Source organism: Carassius auratus, unplaced genomic scaffold (assembly GCF_003368295.1).
Source record: "Carassius auratus strain Wakin unplaced genomic scaffold, ASM336829v1 scaf_tig00037604, whole genome shotgun sequence".
NCBI lineage: Eukaryota > Metazoa > Chordata > Actinopteri > Cypriniformes > Cyprinidae > Carassius > Carassius auratus.
Genome location: NW_020526393.1, coordinates 93,954 through 107,500, shown reverse-complemented (window position 1 = coordinate 107,500; position 13,547 = coordinate 93,954). Strand labels below are relative to the sequence as shown.

Here is a 13,547-nt window from a genome sequence, read left to right as displayed (position 1 = left end):
GAATTATGCGTTTAAGATGTGTTTTTGATCATCTATCCAGCGCATCCCAACAGTTAAATACAGTTTAATTAAAAGTGCATGCACTAATCTGTCATTATACGGGTGTTTCAGGGACAGAAGACGAACGCTCAGTCAAAAAAAGAGGAGGTTTAACTCAAAAGTACAAAAAAGTTTTAAAGCGTGCTAATGAAAAATAATAGCAGGACACTGAATGAGTCACTCATTTCAGTTCCATCATGTGAATCATTTTGGCCCGCCACAGATGTTGGAGATTTCAGGAGTGGTGTGTTATAAGCCGTTAATTTGAGCTAATGAGGTTTTTATGCTGCTGATTGTGAGAGGGTTCAGGCAGGTTTATTGTTTTGCATGGCTGTGTAAACTTGTTTTGCTTGGTAGGTTTTGTATTACAGAGCAACAACCATTTGTTTCATGATGACATTCATTAATAACAATTGGCTTGAATGAAATCTAATATTCTGTGCTGCCTTTGGCAAAATTAGTGTCTGTTGTGCATGTCGCGTTTTCTTAATATGATGCAATTTGGAGTGTTTCTGCTTTTGACAACCATTTTTAAGGTGTATTCGTCTTGTATTTTCTCTTAATCGGCAGAAAAACACCACAAACACATGAATCCTGTGTGGATCTGAGCCACTATTCAATCGATTCTTAGCCCATTTTCTAATGCATGACATTATTTTATGCCCAATCCTGATTTCAAGGTTAGAATTATAGTCAATGACACAAGAAAATGCAAACATAAGCCATATGTTTTCTGGCTCATGTCTGGGAATGTTACTGCATCCTAACAGATTTAGTGAAAAAAAGCTGATTTTGTAAAGTTTTTGGAAATTAAATGGAGTATTTGAACATATTTTGCAATAGCTTTAAATATTGTAAGTTAAATAATACATTTTGGATGCTTGTTTTGCTCATTAAAACTAGGGATGTAACGATTAATTAACCATGCATTTCATGTTGAATGCATGCAGCATCTTTGTTTGGATCCTGATTAAAATGCAGTGGTTGCCTCAAATTTTAAAATAGAAAGAACACAGACAAAGCCTTATGAAGAGATTTCTTTTATTTGTGCTACTTATTTATTTAATTTGGAGCTTGTTTTACAATTTCAATTTGGTTTTGTTATTCACCTTTATATATTATTCAAATGTTGTCATTTTGCAGACACTTTTATCTAAAGCAGCTTACAAATGAGCTCAATAGAAGCAATCAAAACCAACAAAAGAGCAATAATATGCAAGTGCTATGTTATTATTATTATTATTATTATTATTATTATTATTATTATTATTATTACAAAGAAACATACAGAATTTTGTCCAAGCTATGATAAAAGGACACATTAAATGTATAATTTGTCTCAAATCTTATTTTGTAAAAAAATTAATAATTGTGAATTGAATTGAATCGTTACATCACTAATTAAAACTGATACATTTGACATTTGACTTTTTTTTATTTTTTTTATTGCATTAAAGCTGAAAAAGATTTTTATTTTGGGGAAAAAAACTACATGATGGAAAGATTTTATTTATGTTTCTAAACTTAGCATTATCAAATTAGGCAATATTAGCCATTTTTTGCAAAGCATCAGGACTTTCCATGGTGCATGTGTGTAAGAAGTTAACACTATATTTGAAGTTTATAAAAATAAACATGCATTTAAAACTTTAAATCACTGACTAGATTTCAATAGCTTCTATCGTCTTCTTTGAGAGGTTAATGCTTTAATATTCAGTTTCTCTTTGGTGAGCATGAATGGGATTTGAGCTTCCTGAAGCAGACTGTTGTGATTATTCCTCATCGCTATGCATCTCTCTTGGTAGAATATAACTTCTATAACAGATGTGTGTGATGCTGAGGAAGCTGAAGGATGGCTCCTCGCTGTCTGTTTGATCCTGTTAGCAGGTCGTGGCTTTGGCCGCGGTGCAATAGCTCCACTTAAAGCATAAGTAGGTATGGTCACTAAAATTAGCCACTAAGGCATTTGACCCTTGACCTGCTGAGTAAAGAGGAACTGAGAGCAAATGTCATCTTTTCCCACGACTGATGCTTTAGACAGAAACTAGCCAAGTGGACTTTATTAATGACTGTTGAAGAACGAATATTATAAAATCTGACAAGAAATTAAAATTGTTTTTCTTTTTAAATATACCGTTTTACTCAGAAATAGGTAAGGGATTGCATTTCACATTTCCTGTTGACAATTTTTGACAAATGTAAAAATCATGACACCACGTCCCTTAATTATCAGTACTGTAATGTGTGAATACTCTCATTCTCACTAGAGTAGAGAAATTTATTTATTTATTATCTAGTGCACTGAAAAAAATTGGTAAAAACTATTTTAATTCAAATTTTACTGAAATAACAGCAAATTTCAGAAATTGTTGGTAAATTTCACAAACGATAATAAAGAAATGGCAAGTAACACATTGATAAGTGTTTGTTTTTTTTCTTTTTTCAGGTTGTGTTTGAAGCCCCGCCCACAGTAGTAGATGAGGCCCCTGTTAAAGGGGAGGAGACTCCTGCAGAGGGGGAGGAGTCAGAGACACAAGTGAAGCCCGAACAGGGCACAGGCTCCACCCACCAGGAAGAGCGGACCACAGAAGAACGTCTTCAGTTACTGGTTGACAATTTTTGACAAATGTCACATGATCACAGACTTACATCAAATATATAAATCATTATATATGCACTGATTTTGCACCATGACCCAAAAAAATGCCAAAATACCTGAATTCATGGGAGTATGGGACAAAAATATGAATTAAATGGACAAAAATATGCACATGATGGAAAAGTCATGAAAATCTTTAAAAATCCTGAAAATCATGTTGATTTATTTTTTCAGCTGTAAAATATTGTTTTAGAAATTGCTATTTTCTGAATTGTTGAAAAAAAAAAGAAACAAGTCATCCTTATTTATAATACACTTTGTATAATATAAAGATTGTGTCAAAGCAGCTTTACAGTGTTAAACTATAACTAAATTATATTTAAAAAACTAGTAAATGAATAAAAGTAAATGCCAAAAAAGTCAGTTCTCTCTGACTGAGCAAATTAAATTTCTTGAAGAATATATTTATCTTTAAGTTACATTTTAAGTTAAATTTTAAGACATTTGAATAAATTAATGCATCCTTTTCCAATTTTTTTTTAAAGATTTTAAAAATCTTTTACTGGCATTTATAAGCTGTACAATTTTCTGTTTTAGAAATTGTCCTTCTCTGAATAATTAAAAACATTTATTCTTTAATTTTCCCCCTTGCTCAGTAATCATGCATGACTGCAAAGGTGTTCTTTTAATGTGATGCACATATCCGTGTTTCTGCAGGAAAGTGAGTTGGGCAAGAAGAGGAAAGAATGTGAAGTTCTTGAGCATGAGGTGCGGAAGAGACAGAAACGATGTCTCGATTTGGTGAGTGTTTTTCTCATTTTTTCAATGCTTCCAGTTCATATCTCCTACATGTAAGGCTGGAAAACACGCTGCGTGTGTGTTTGTTCACAGGAGAACCAGCTAGTGGACGAGCGCAGCAGAAATGAGCACTTAGTGGAGGAGGCAGAACTCCTCAGGAGAAAGGCTCAGCTGCTCCACCAGGTCAAACATCCTTATATCAAAAATAAATGAGTAGTTCACACAAGAATGACGAAAAATGAACTGACCCTCGGGCCATCCAAGATCAGGATGAGTCTGTTTCTTCATCAGATTTGTAGAAATGTAGCACTGCATCAGTGTCTCATCAATGGATGCTTTGCAGTGAATGGGTGCCGTCAGAATGAGAGTCCAAGCAGGTGATAAAAACATCACAATAATCCACATCTATAATCCATAAAAAAAAACGCTTCCTCCAGTGAAAAAGTCCATCTCTTGTTGCCCTCTCACATCAAAATCCACACTCGTATTTGTTTAGAGCTATTGTGGCTTGTAAACGGTGCTTGATCAGTGCAGATTTCTCTCCTTATTCAGATCACTTTTTCATTATGGACTCATATTTTAGCTGCTATTTAAAGTTAAATACCTCTTAATGATGGATTCGCTTCTTATAAACACGCAGCTTTTGTCTTCTCAAGACATTGACTGATGGACTGAAGTGGTGTGGATTATTGTGATGTGTTTATCAGCTGTTTGGACTCTCATTCTGACGGCACCCATTCACTGCAGAGCATCCATTGATGAGACACTGATGCATTTCTCCAAATCTGATGAAGAAACAGACTCCGATAGCCTGAGGGTGAGGACATTTTCAGCAGTTTAATTCCTCCATGTGTGTCTCTGCTCCCTCCGGGTGTTAAAGGTCAGCGTTTCTCTGTGTTTCTGTAGTCGCAGGCTGAAAATGAGGAGCTGAAGGAACAGCTCTGTGTTTTGAACGCTCAGCGTAGTTCAGTTCTGGAGGAGAACCAGCGACTCCGTGCAAAGCTGGAGAACCTAGAGCAGGTCCTGAAGGTAAAACACTCACGTTCAGTGTGTTTCCCGACACGTTCACATTGCATTCGGTGTGTAATGGGTTTGTGTGTGTGTGTGTGTGTGTGTGACGGCAGCACATGCGAGAGGTCGCCGAGCGCAGGCAGCAGCTGGAACTGGAGCATGAGCAGGCACTGGCTATCCTCAAGTTCAAACAGGATGAGATCAAGCGACTCCAGCGGGTCAGTAATGGCAATGTAATACAGGACTGTTTGTGCTTTGTATTCCTGAATGCAAACTCAAACATTTGGTTCTAATCAAGATTGTGATGAATCACATTTGGTGCACATTCAATTGAGTTGACATCATATCATGCCTGATTTTGTGTTGAAGAGTGTCTTCTGCTTCTGCAGGCTCAGTTATTTGCTAAAAGAGAACATGAAGGTGTCGTGCAAATGCTGGAGGTGAGTTTCACATCTCCTTGCTTTGTGATTGTTTTCCTCATGTCAGTTTCTTGTTAAATGAACCATTTAACGTGCGTTAGATAAGGAGCCGTGATGAGTGGATGATAGAAGCTGACTTGTGTTCATAATGCTCAGGGTTTGAATAGTTTTGTATGTGTGTGTTGTTTAACTGGATTGTGTCTTTCTCAGGATCTGGTGCAGCTTGTATTGCACAGAGAGCTGGTAGAGTACAGTGTGTGCACTTCCTGTTTGATGTGTTGCATTTCCTGTTTCCCTCTTTAAACAGCATCACTGATGATTGTATCTGCATCCTGCAGAGGGCCCTGTTTACCTACTAGTACAATTTTTATTTATTTTCTTAAGTACTTTGAGTTGTTTCACAAACAATTATGACATAGCATCTATTCAAATTTTAATACAATTAAATAAGTGCAATAAAATAAATGAGCAGTACTGAATAAAATAAAATAAATATATACGTGCTCAAAGCAGTAATTTTCTTTCTTTTGTCCAAAGTGACATTGCATTTGACCTTTATACTATATCAGTATCAGAGGGAATCTAACCCTTGATCTTGATGGTGCAAGCAGGTTCCTGATTGTTTTCTGAGCGTGCCCTGCTCAGATTTTTTTTGCATGAATGTCCTTGGATTTGATCTGGAAAAATATAGTATGAAGCCGTGAAACTTAAAAATAACTTCATAATGCTGTAGTTTTTGTGCATTATGTCTCAAGGCTTTAGATGCACTCAACAGTGATGTGGTGCAACAGGTCCTGGACTGCAGCATTTAATAATCTAATTTAATATCTGCTCTGACTGCTTTTGAAATGCATGATGTTTCCTCTCTCTCTTTCTGTCCTATATTTTGTGTTTTGTTGGCCGCTAACCAGAACACACTGGACTGCATGCAGGTATCAGACTCTAACAAAATGCATTCATTCGGCCCTTTAGAGCCAACTTAGCTTTAGTTCCTAGAGCTTACTCGTGTGTGTGTGTGTGTGTGTGTGTGTGTGGTTTATGCAAGAAGGTTTTCTCAACTAAGGTTTTAGCACTCAAATAAGTACAACAGGGCCACAAACACTGCTAAAAGTTTTGTTTTATTAGCTGGAGTTGATCAGCTTTTTGTGTTGCAATGTGCCAATGCATTTTGTGAAGTATTTTCTATTGAATATCTTCACATTAAATGTGACACTTAAAGTTTGAATGTGACACACAGACTTTTGAGGTGAGAGTTTTACAGGAAGCTCTTTATTTTTAGAGTTTGAGCAAGGACTGAATAAGTGACAGTCGGCCAGTGTGTGTGTGTGTGTGTGTGTGTGTGTGTGTGTGTGTTTGAGCCCTGTGCTCTCAAGTGTGCCAGGAAACTGAACCACAGAGCCGGAAGTGAAACTAGCTCACCGTACTCTCTCAAACTCTTGAGTTTTTAATGCTTTTATGGCACACTTGTGTTTTAAACTTAGTAAAATGGCTTTAGACCCCTTTCCTTTGCCCTGCGTCCCTCCTTTTCAATCACTACTTTATTTATGAAGCTCTAATGTGTTGCAAGGTGCTTTTTTAAACAAAGACTGTGCATATGTCATGGTGATTAGAGCAGGCTCAATGTGTTGTAGTTATCTAGAAAACCCACACACTTTCAATAACACAAATATCACCAAATGAGAATAAATTCAAATTTTCCAAAATAAGTAGAGCTTATGGTTATTGATTTGAATAGACACAGACACTTTACAATAAACTCCAGACGTGTGGTTTTCATCTGCTGCATTGTAAATAATATTTATAAAAAAAACTTTTTTTTTGTTAAAAATAATTTCTGTAGTCTCAAACTCTTGTTAATGTTAATGTTTTGGTTTTTGAGAGCACCTCCTACTGAAGTTCACAAAAAATATCTTGAAAACCAAAAACATTGAGAGCTCAGATTGACTTCGGAGTTAAATGTTTTCATTTAGATACATAATGTATAATTTGACACGATTATAGATTGTCATCATCATCGCATCATCATGTGATCTGGGGTACGTTTCCCAAAAGCAACAAATGCCCTGTTTGTAATGGGTTTTATTGGTTTGGTCTCGTCACTCAGTATTAAGGGGCATAACATTTCCGTCACGTGCTTGAGATATTCAGCCAATCACAACGCACTGGATAGCTGGCCAATCAGAGCACACCTCGCTTTTCAGACTGATGAGCTTTGGTAAAATCAACATTTTCAGAAAGGCGGGGCATAGAGGAGAAACAATAATGTACAGGATGTGGAAAATACTGTGTTCTTTAACCTTAAACCTCATAAACACATTGCATTACACCAAATATAAACAATAACGTTCTTTTTTAGCATCATCATATGACCCCATTAAATGAATTATGCTTTTGTGCACAATAAGCAATCTAAAATGCATTACAATCTATATCTTCCATTCAATTTAAATATATTTACATTTCAATCGATACATTTTCGTTTTAAACGTTTTTGAAGAGTGTGCATGCACATAAATGCCTAAGGGAACCCAGGAATATGACGTAAGAGGACACCAACGATGAATCATACATCAAATAAAGCAAATTGTTAGGGAACAAAACATGGTAAATTAGTCATCAGGTGCCATGTTCAATACTACAGCATCTCAGAGATCTCGAATCAATTACCGTATATTTCGGACTATAAGTCTCACCTGAGTATAAGTCACATCAGTCCAAAAATACGTCATGACGAGGAAAAAAACATATATAAGTCGCACTGAACTATGTCGCGTTTATTTAGAAGCAAGAACCAAGAGAAAACATTACCGTCTCCAGCCACGAGAGGGCGCTCTATGATGCTCAGTGGTAGACTACAGGAGCAGTGAGCAGTATAGAGTGCCCTCTGGCGGCTGCAGACGGTAATGTTTTTTCTCTTAGTTCATTTCTCTTTGTTCATATCAAATTAATTTTGATAAATAAGTTGCATCTGACTATAAGTCGCAGGACCAACCAAACTATGAAAAAAAGTGTAACTTATAGTCTGGAAAATACGGTAATTAGGAGAAGTTATTACTCCAACACATGTGTGTGACATCATTAACAAGGGCCCTTAATTATTGAACTAATGTGGTTCAAATGACGGAGATGAGGAGATGTTTGGAAAACAGTCGCGACTGGCTAGTTAGTTTCCACAACAGTGCATCGTACTGTGGTGGTTAATCAGTGTGTTATGAAGTTGGTTGGATAACCCCACATGTGCATCATTCATCGCTTTGGCTGATTAAGAGTATCTGCATTTCTTCATCCGACAAGCTGATGTGTTTAACATATTAATGCGTGCTCGTAGATATTAACTAATATTTGCATATTAATGTCGATCCTGTTTGTAGGCAAAAGTTCGGGAGCTGGAGGAGAAATGCCGCAGTCAGAGCGAGCAGTTTGGGATGCTATCACAGGAATTGGATAAATTCAGGGTTCAGGCCTCAAAGATCGACCTGTCGGGCCCCGACCTGTTGTCCAGCCCCAGCCTGACCCAGCTGACCAATGGGGTCGGCCTGCCCGGTGAGACAGGTACGCTAAAATACTGATCATTACCCAAAGCATAACAGATCCTTTTGTATCCTTTCAGATCTAAATTCAGATCAAAGTTCGTAATGTTGCTGATTTATTTTGCAGCTGCTTGGTTTGGTTCAAGGCTGTTTACTGAAGAATTGTGTGTCACTGTTATGCTTTAGTTACATACATACATTAGTTTGCCATAGAGCATGGCCAAAACAAGCTGTCTTTTAAGGTAACGTAGTATCGCTGCTTACCTTTTGGACCAGTTTTTGTGTCAGATCGCATCTATGATGTCTAAGTCGGCAGCTCACTAGGTTTTGGATGAGTGTCTGAGATCCATAAGTGCATTGCGTCTGCATTATCCCCTCTTTTTCCAGGCACAAATGCCTCATGGGAAGACATCGCGTTCTGGAGTTTGGAGGGTAATGAAGCCCTCTGTGATGCCTCTGAGTCTGGTACTATTGAATTCAGTTTGGTTCTAGGCTGAGACGTCTCGTGTCCGCCTGCATGAATAACATCCATGAAGATTTTAATATGATCAGTCCTGAGCTAGACAATATATACCGATCAGAAATAGCACGCACCCCTAACCTGAACCACTTTGTGATTTGATTGATGTTTTATGTGTTGGCGCTGGTACTGTTTGCAGATCTCACCTTGTTAGAATAGGTTTGGTTTGGTTTTTGTCATATTATCACTTATGCAGTTGGTAGCACATTGCATGCCTCTCAGTTTTGTGAGGAAATGATTTGCTGCTTTATTCTGATGGAGCATTCAGAATATCTGTGCTGTTGCTTGATTGAGGATGTTCAGAATGTTAATTATTTTTGCATTAGTGCTTATCTATACACACACTACCAGTCAAAAGTTTTGAATAATTACAAAGTTTTTTAAAAGAAGTCGGGGTAACACTTTAGAATAAGGTTCCATTAGTTAATGTTAGTTAACTACTTTCGTTAACATGAACTAAGCAAGAACAATCCTTCTACAGCATTTATAAGTCTTAGTTCATGTTAATTTCAACATTTACTAATGCACTATTTAAATCAAAAGTTGTGCTTGTTAACATTAGTTAATGCACTGTGAATTACCATGAACTAATAATGAATAACTGTATTTTCATTAACATTAACGAAGATGAATAAATACAGTAATAAATGTATTATTCATTGTTTGTTCATGTTAATTAATACATTAACTAACATTAAGTAATGGAACCTTATTCTAAAGTGTTACTGAAGTCGGTTCTGCTCACCAAGTCTGCTTTAACTGGTCAAAATAAAGCAAAAAAAGTTAAATTATTACAATTTAAAATAGCTGTTTTCTATGTGAATATCTGTTAAACTGTAATTTATTAATGTGATCAAAGCTGTATTTTCAGCATCATTCGATCTTCAGAAATCATTCTAATATACTGATTTGCTGCTCAAGAAACATTTCTGATTATTATCAATGTTGAAAACAGTTGTGCTGCTTCATATTTTTGTGGAAACTGATACATTTTATTTTATTTTATTATTTTTATTATTTAATTTTTGAGGATTCTTGATAAATAGGAAGTTCAAGAAACAGCATTTATTTGAAATATAAATATTTTGTAACATTATGAATAAATTTATTGTCACTCACTTCTGATTAGTTTAATGCAGTCTTGTTTATTATGTGAAATAAATGCTGGCCATTTGAACTTTATATTCATCATACAATTCTGAAAAAATAAATGTGTCGGTTTCCAAACTAATTTTAATCAGCTAATACAGTTTTTACCATTGATAATAAGAACAATTATTAATAATTGAGCAGTAACTTATGGCTGTTAAAAATTCAGCCTTCCCATCACCTGAATAAATTTTACATTTAACAATATTACCTTTTTACTTTACTTTACTTTACTTTATTATTTAATCAAATCAATGCAGCTCCAACTCCATTCTGATCATAGCCCTGATCTTCTGCTGCAGGTTTGGGTGCATTATCACATCACATGAATAACAGCATGTTTAAATGTTAACATGCACTGCTATGCATTTTTTTGTTTTTTAATTAGCTTCTTATGAATTTTGTTAAAGCTGCAGATCTAAATGCTTTATTAAAATGACATTTTATAGCATGCAGATGATGCATGAATGTGATTGGAAGGAGGTGGTAAAGGTAAAAGAGTGATTTCTACTAGGGCTGCACAATTAATCGAATTTGTAATCGCAATTACAATTACAGATGACACAATTATGTAATCGTTTAAAGGCACAATTACACAAAAAAAAAAAGTTCACTTACATCATTCTGTGTGCATAAGATATGTTGTTGTTCTCTCTACAGATTATCTTAAGGGTTTTTTTTCCAATTGTTTGAATTTCTTTGTTTTAATATAACATAATACCATGCATATATTTACTTTGGTTTGGTTTCTCAGAAAAAAATAAATAAATAAAATAATAATAATAATTATATATATATATATATATATATATATATATATATATATATATGATATTTGAGGCTTAAAAAAAAAAGAAGTTTTTCAGGAAGAGTGTTTTCCGCTGGTTTTTTTTTGATATAACAATATGGCATGCAGTGGCTTCAAACAATGGCATAAAGCTATTAAAAAAATTATTCAATCTAAATTGTGCTAATCGTAATATATAATCGCAATTACAATTTCAAGGGAATAATCGACAATTATGAGTTTTGTCATAATCGTGCAGCCCTAATTTCTACTGTAGTCTCATGGTGACGGGGTTCGGGACTCTTATGCAAGCAGATGGTTTTCATTCAAAACAACCCTGATTCTAACTTGTAGATCACAGGGTCGACTAGACGCATAAACACATGCATGTAAACCGCAGCTCAAAGCATTATCCCACATCTGCGCGCACACACATATGCATGCTTATATTACTGTCTTAAGGACATTCTAGGGATGCACTGATTTCTCAGTCAATACCGATAACCGATTTTTCACATTGATATCTGCCAAAACCGATAGTTTAGTTTTCTTAAAAGAAAAAAAAATTCTCTTAATTAATGCTGTAAACTACACAGGGCATCCTCTCATTTGGTACAGCATATTAAAATTGTCGACAAAAAAATGCTATTTATTTTCATGTGAGATAATCACACTCAAATAAAAACATAAACCGATTGCAAATAAGGGAGTTTTAATAAAAACTTGTCTTTATGACAGATTTAGTCAAACATACATATATGATATGTTGATATGTTCTTTCAGTTGAAACACAGATTAATTAATTAGATGAGATATCATAGATTTGATTAAGTTGTACTGTATCATTGTACTGTAACTTCTGATGCTCATTTAAGTTTATTTCACACTATAAGTAAGTGGAAAGAATTGTGAGTGGAAGAGACTCCACTTGAACTAAATCGGCCTCAGTGTTCTGTCACGACACATTAAAGAGCATCAAAATGGCATTTATTGTTTGAATTTTGTGATTAAATGGACATTATTTGAGAGCTGAGACTTGTTTCTTATTAGAAGTAGCAGAACTGTGCGATTATTGGTTGGGAGGTGTGTTACGCATGTTAATGGTGCTGCATTAATGCATTATTATTTCTATAACTTGGGCATAAACTTGACACAGGATACATTTTCTTTATGCAAATTAGTGTCTGACAAGTTTTTCCACACACTCTTGATTAACATGATATTATCGGCCAAAAAAAGTGCAGATAATTGCTTTAATCAGCCGATACCGATATTTGGCCGATATATCGGTGCATCCCTAGGACATATCCTATAATTCTCATTTTGAAATAAGCTTTTTTTCTAATAAAAATCATTTATGATCAGCATAATTTAAGTTGCGTTTCTCTGCACTCATTGTGTGTTAGATGTGGCTGCGGTTTTGCGGATGGGCTCCACGCCACACGCGGCTGAACTGTCACGTCCCGAACGCTCACCGACCGTCAAACACAGAGAGCTGCCCACCATCAGCGTGTCCATCAGGTCCGGCTCCACGTCCAGCCCTACACCCCCCAAATCTGAGACCACTCACCTCTCACCCAAATCAGCTGGATCTCACCCGGCCAGCCCCCAAAAGACCAGCCCTACACATGAGGTGAGAGGAACGACCAGTGTTTACATGAATGCATTTAACAGATGCAAAAAGAGCATGCAATATAATGGTTCATACATATCTTGATTAGTGCTCTGTTGACTAAAATTATATATATACTGTATATATTTTCTTTTACATTTATTGTTTTGGGTCAAAGTATTATTATTGGGTAAAAGATGGACTAACCCAGCTTTTGAGTTAAAATTAAAACTACAATTTCTGCTCTATTCTTTTTCTATTCTATCAGTTTCATTTTTATTTATTATACTATTTAGAAAGCCCTTGCTACGTGTACTGTGTTAACCTAACTGAGACTTGTTATAGCACTTATATCATTGCTCTTTTGTTGATTTAGATTGCTTCTATTGTCCTCATTTGTAAGTCACTTTGGATAAAAGCGTCTGCTAAAATGTAAATAAAAATCATAATATATTTACTATAATAATAAAAATGTAAATGCTAAATAGTCATATTTAAAACAATAAATAAATAAATAAAATAAAAATGACAAAAATAAAATGACTAAAACTGTAAAAAATTAAAATAATACATATACAGATTTTTTTTTTATTTCATCCCAAATATAATTAATAGTAAAATAGTATATTAATGATATTTAGAAAAAAAACACACTGCTTATAAGTGCATGTGTCTAGTACAGAGGTTGGTGACCTTTTTTTACTTGAACTTGTCTTAAACATCCAAACAAAAAAACGTTATAAATGAGCTATATCTTTTGCTGCACTGTTTTTATGTAGAATCGTCTAGAATACAGATAATTTGTTGGTCTGTTGTCTGGGTTCGATTCCATGAATGAGTTTACCTGGGATTGTTGTTTGAGCTTTAGCGGTGAAGTTTAAAAACTGTTCCTGGGTCAGAGTGCAGGCGCTCGTGGTGCTCGTGCAGCTGTCTAAAGCTGATATTCAGTGAGATAATCCTGAGCAGTGCTGCTGGATTATGAAGGTTGTAGTAGTTGTAAGTGATTATCCATAAAAGGTTTTACCCTTGAGCTATAAATACTGCCTGCATGCCTCCATTTACTTCTTACTCACAGCAGCACTA

At 35.3% G+C, this 13,547-nt stretch overlaps 1 protein-coding gene across 1 annotated transcript in view; it reads left to right on the top strand.

Moving 5' to 3' along the window:
- LOC113083295 (peripheral-type benzodiazepine receptor-associated protein 1-like) overlaps positions 1–13,547 on the top strand; it is an 86,013-nt gene that overhangs the window by 50,019 nt on the left and 22,447 nt on the right. The window contains exons 7-16 of the mRNA XM_026254440.1: positions 2,486–2,647; positions 3,356–3,439; positions 3,530–3,619; positions 4,343–4,465; positions 4,561–4,665; positions 4,837–4,887; positions 5,077–5,109; positions 8,238–8,418; positions 8,784–8,861; positions 12,259–12,485. Coding sequence (XP_026110225.1) covers positions 2,486–2,647; positions 3,356–3,439; positions 3,530–3,619; positions 4,343–4,465; positions 4,561–4,665; positions 4,837–4,887; positions 5,077–5,109; positions 8,238–8,418; positions 8,784–8,861; positions 12,259–12,485 — 1,134 coding nt within the window. The remainder of the gene's footprint in view (positions 1–2,485; positions 2,648–3,355; positions 3,440–3,529; positions 3,620–4,342; positions 4,466–4,560; positions 4,666–4,836; positions 4,888–5,076; positions 5,110–8,237; positions 8,419–8,783; positions 8,862–12,258; positions 12,486–13,547) is intronic.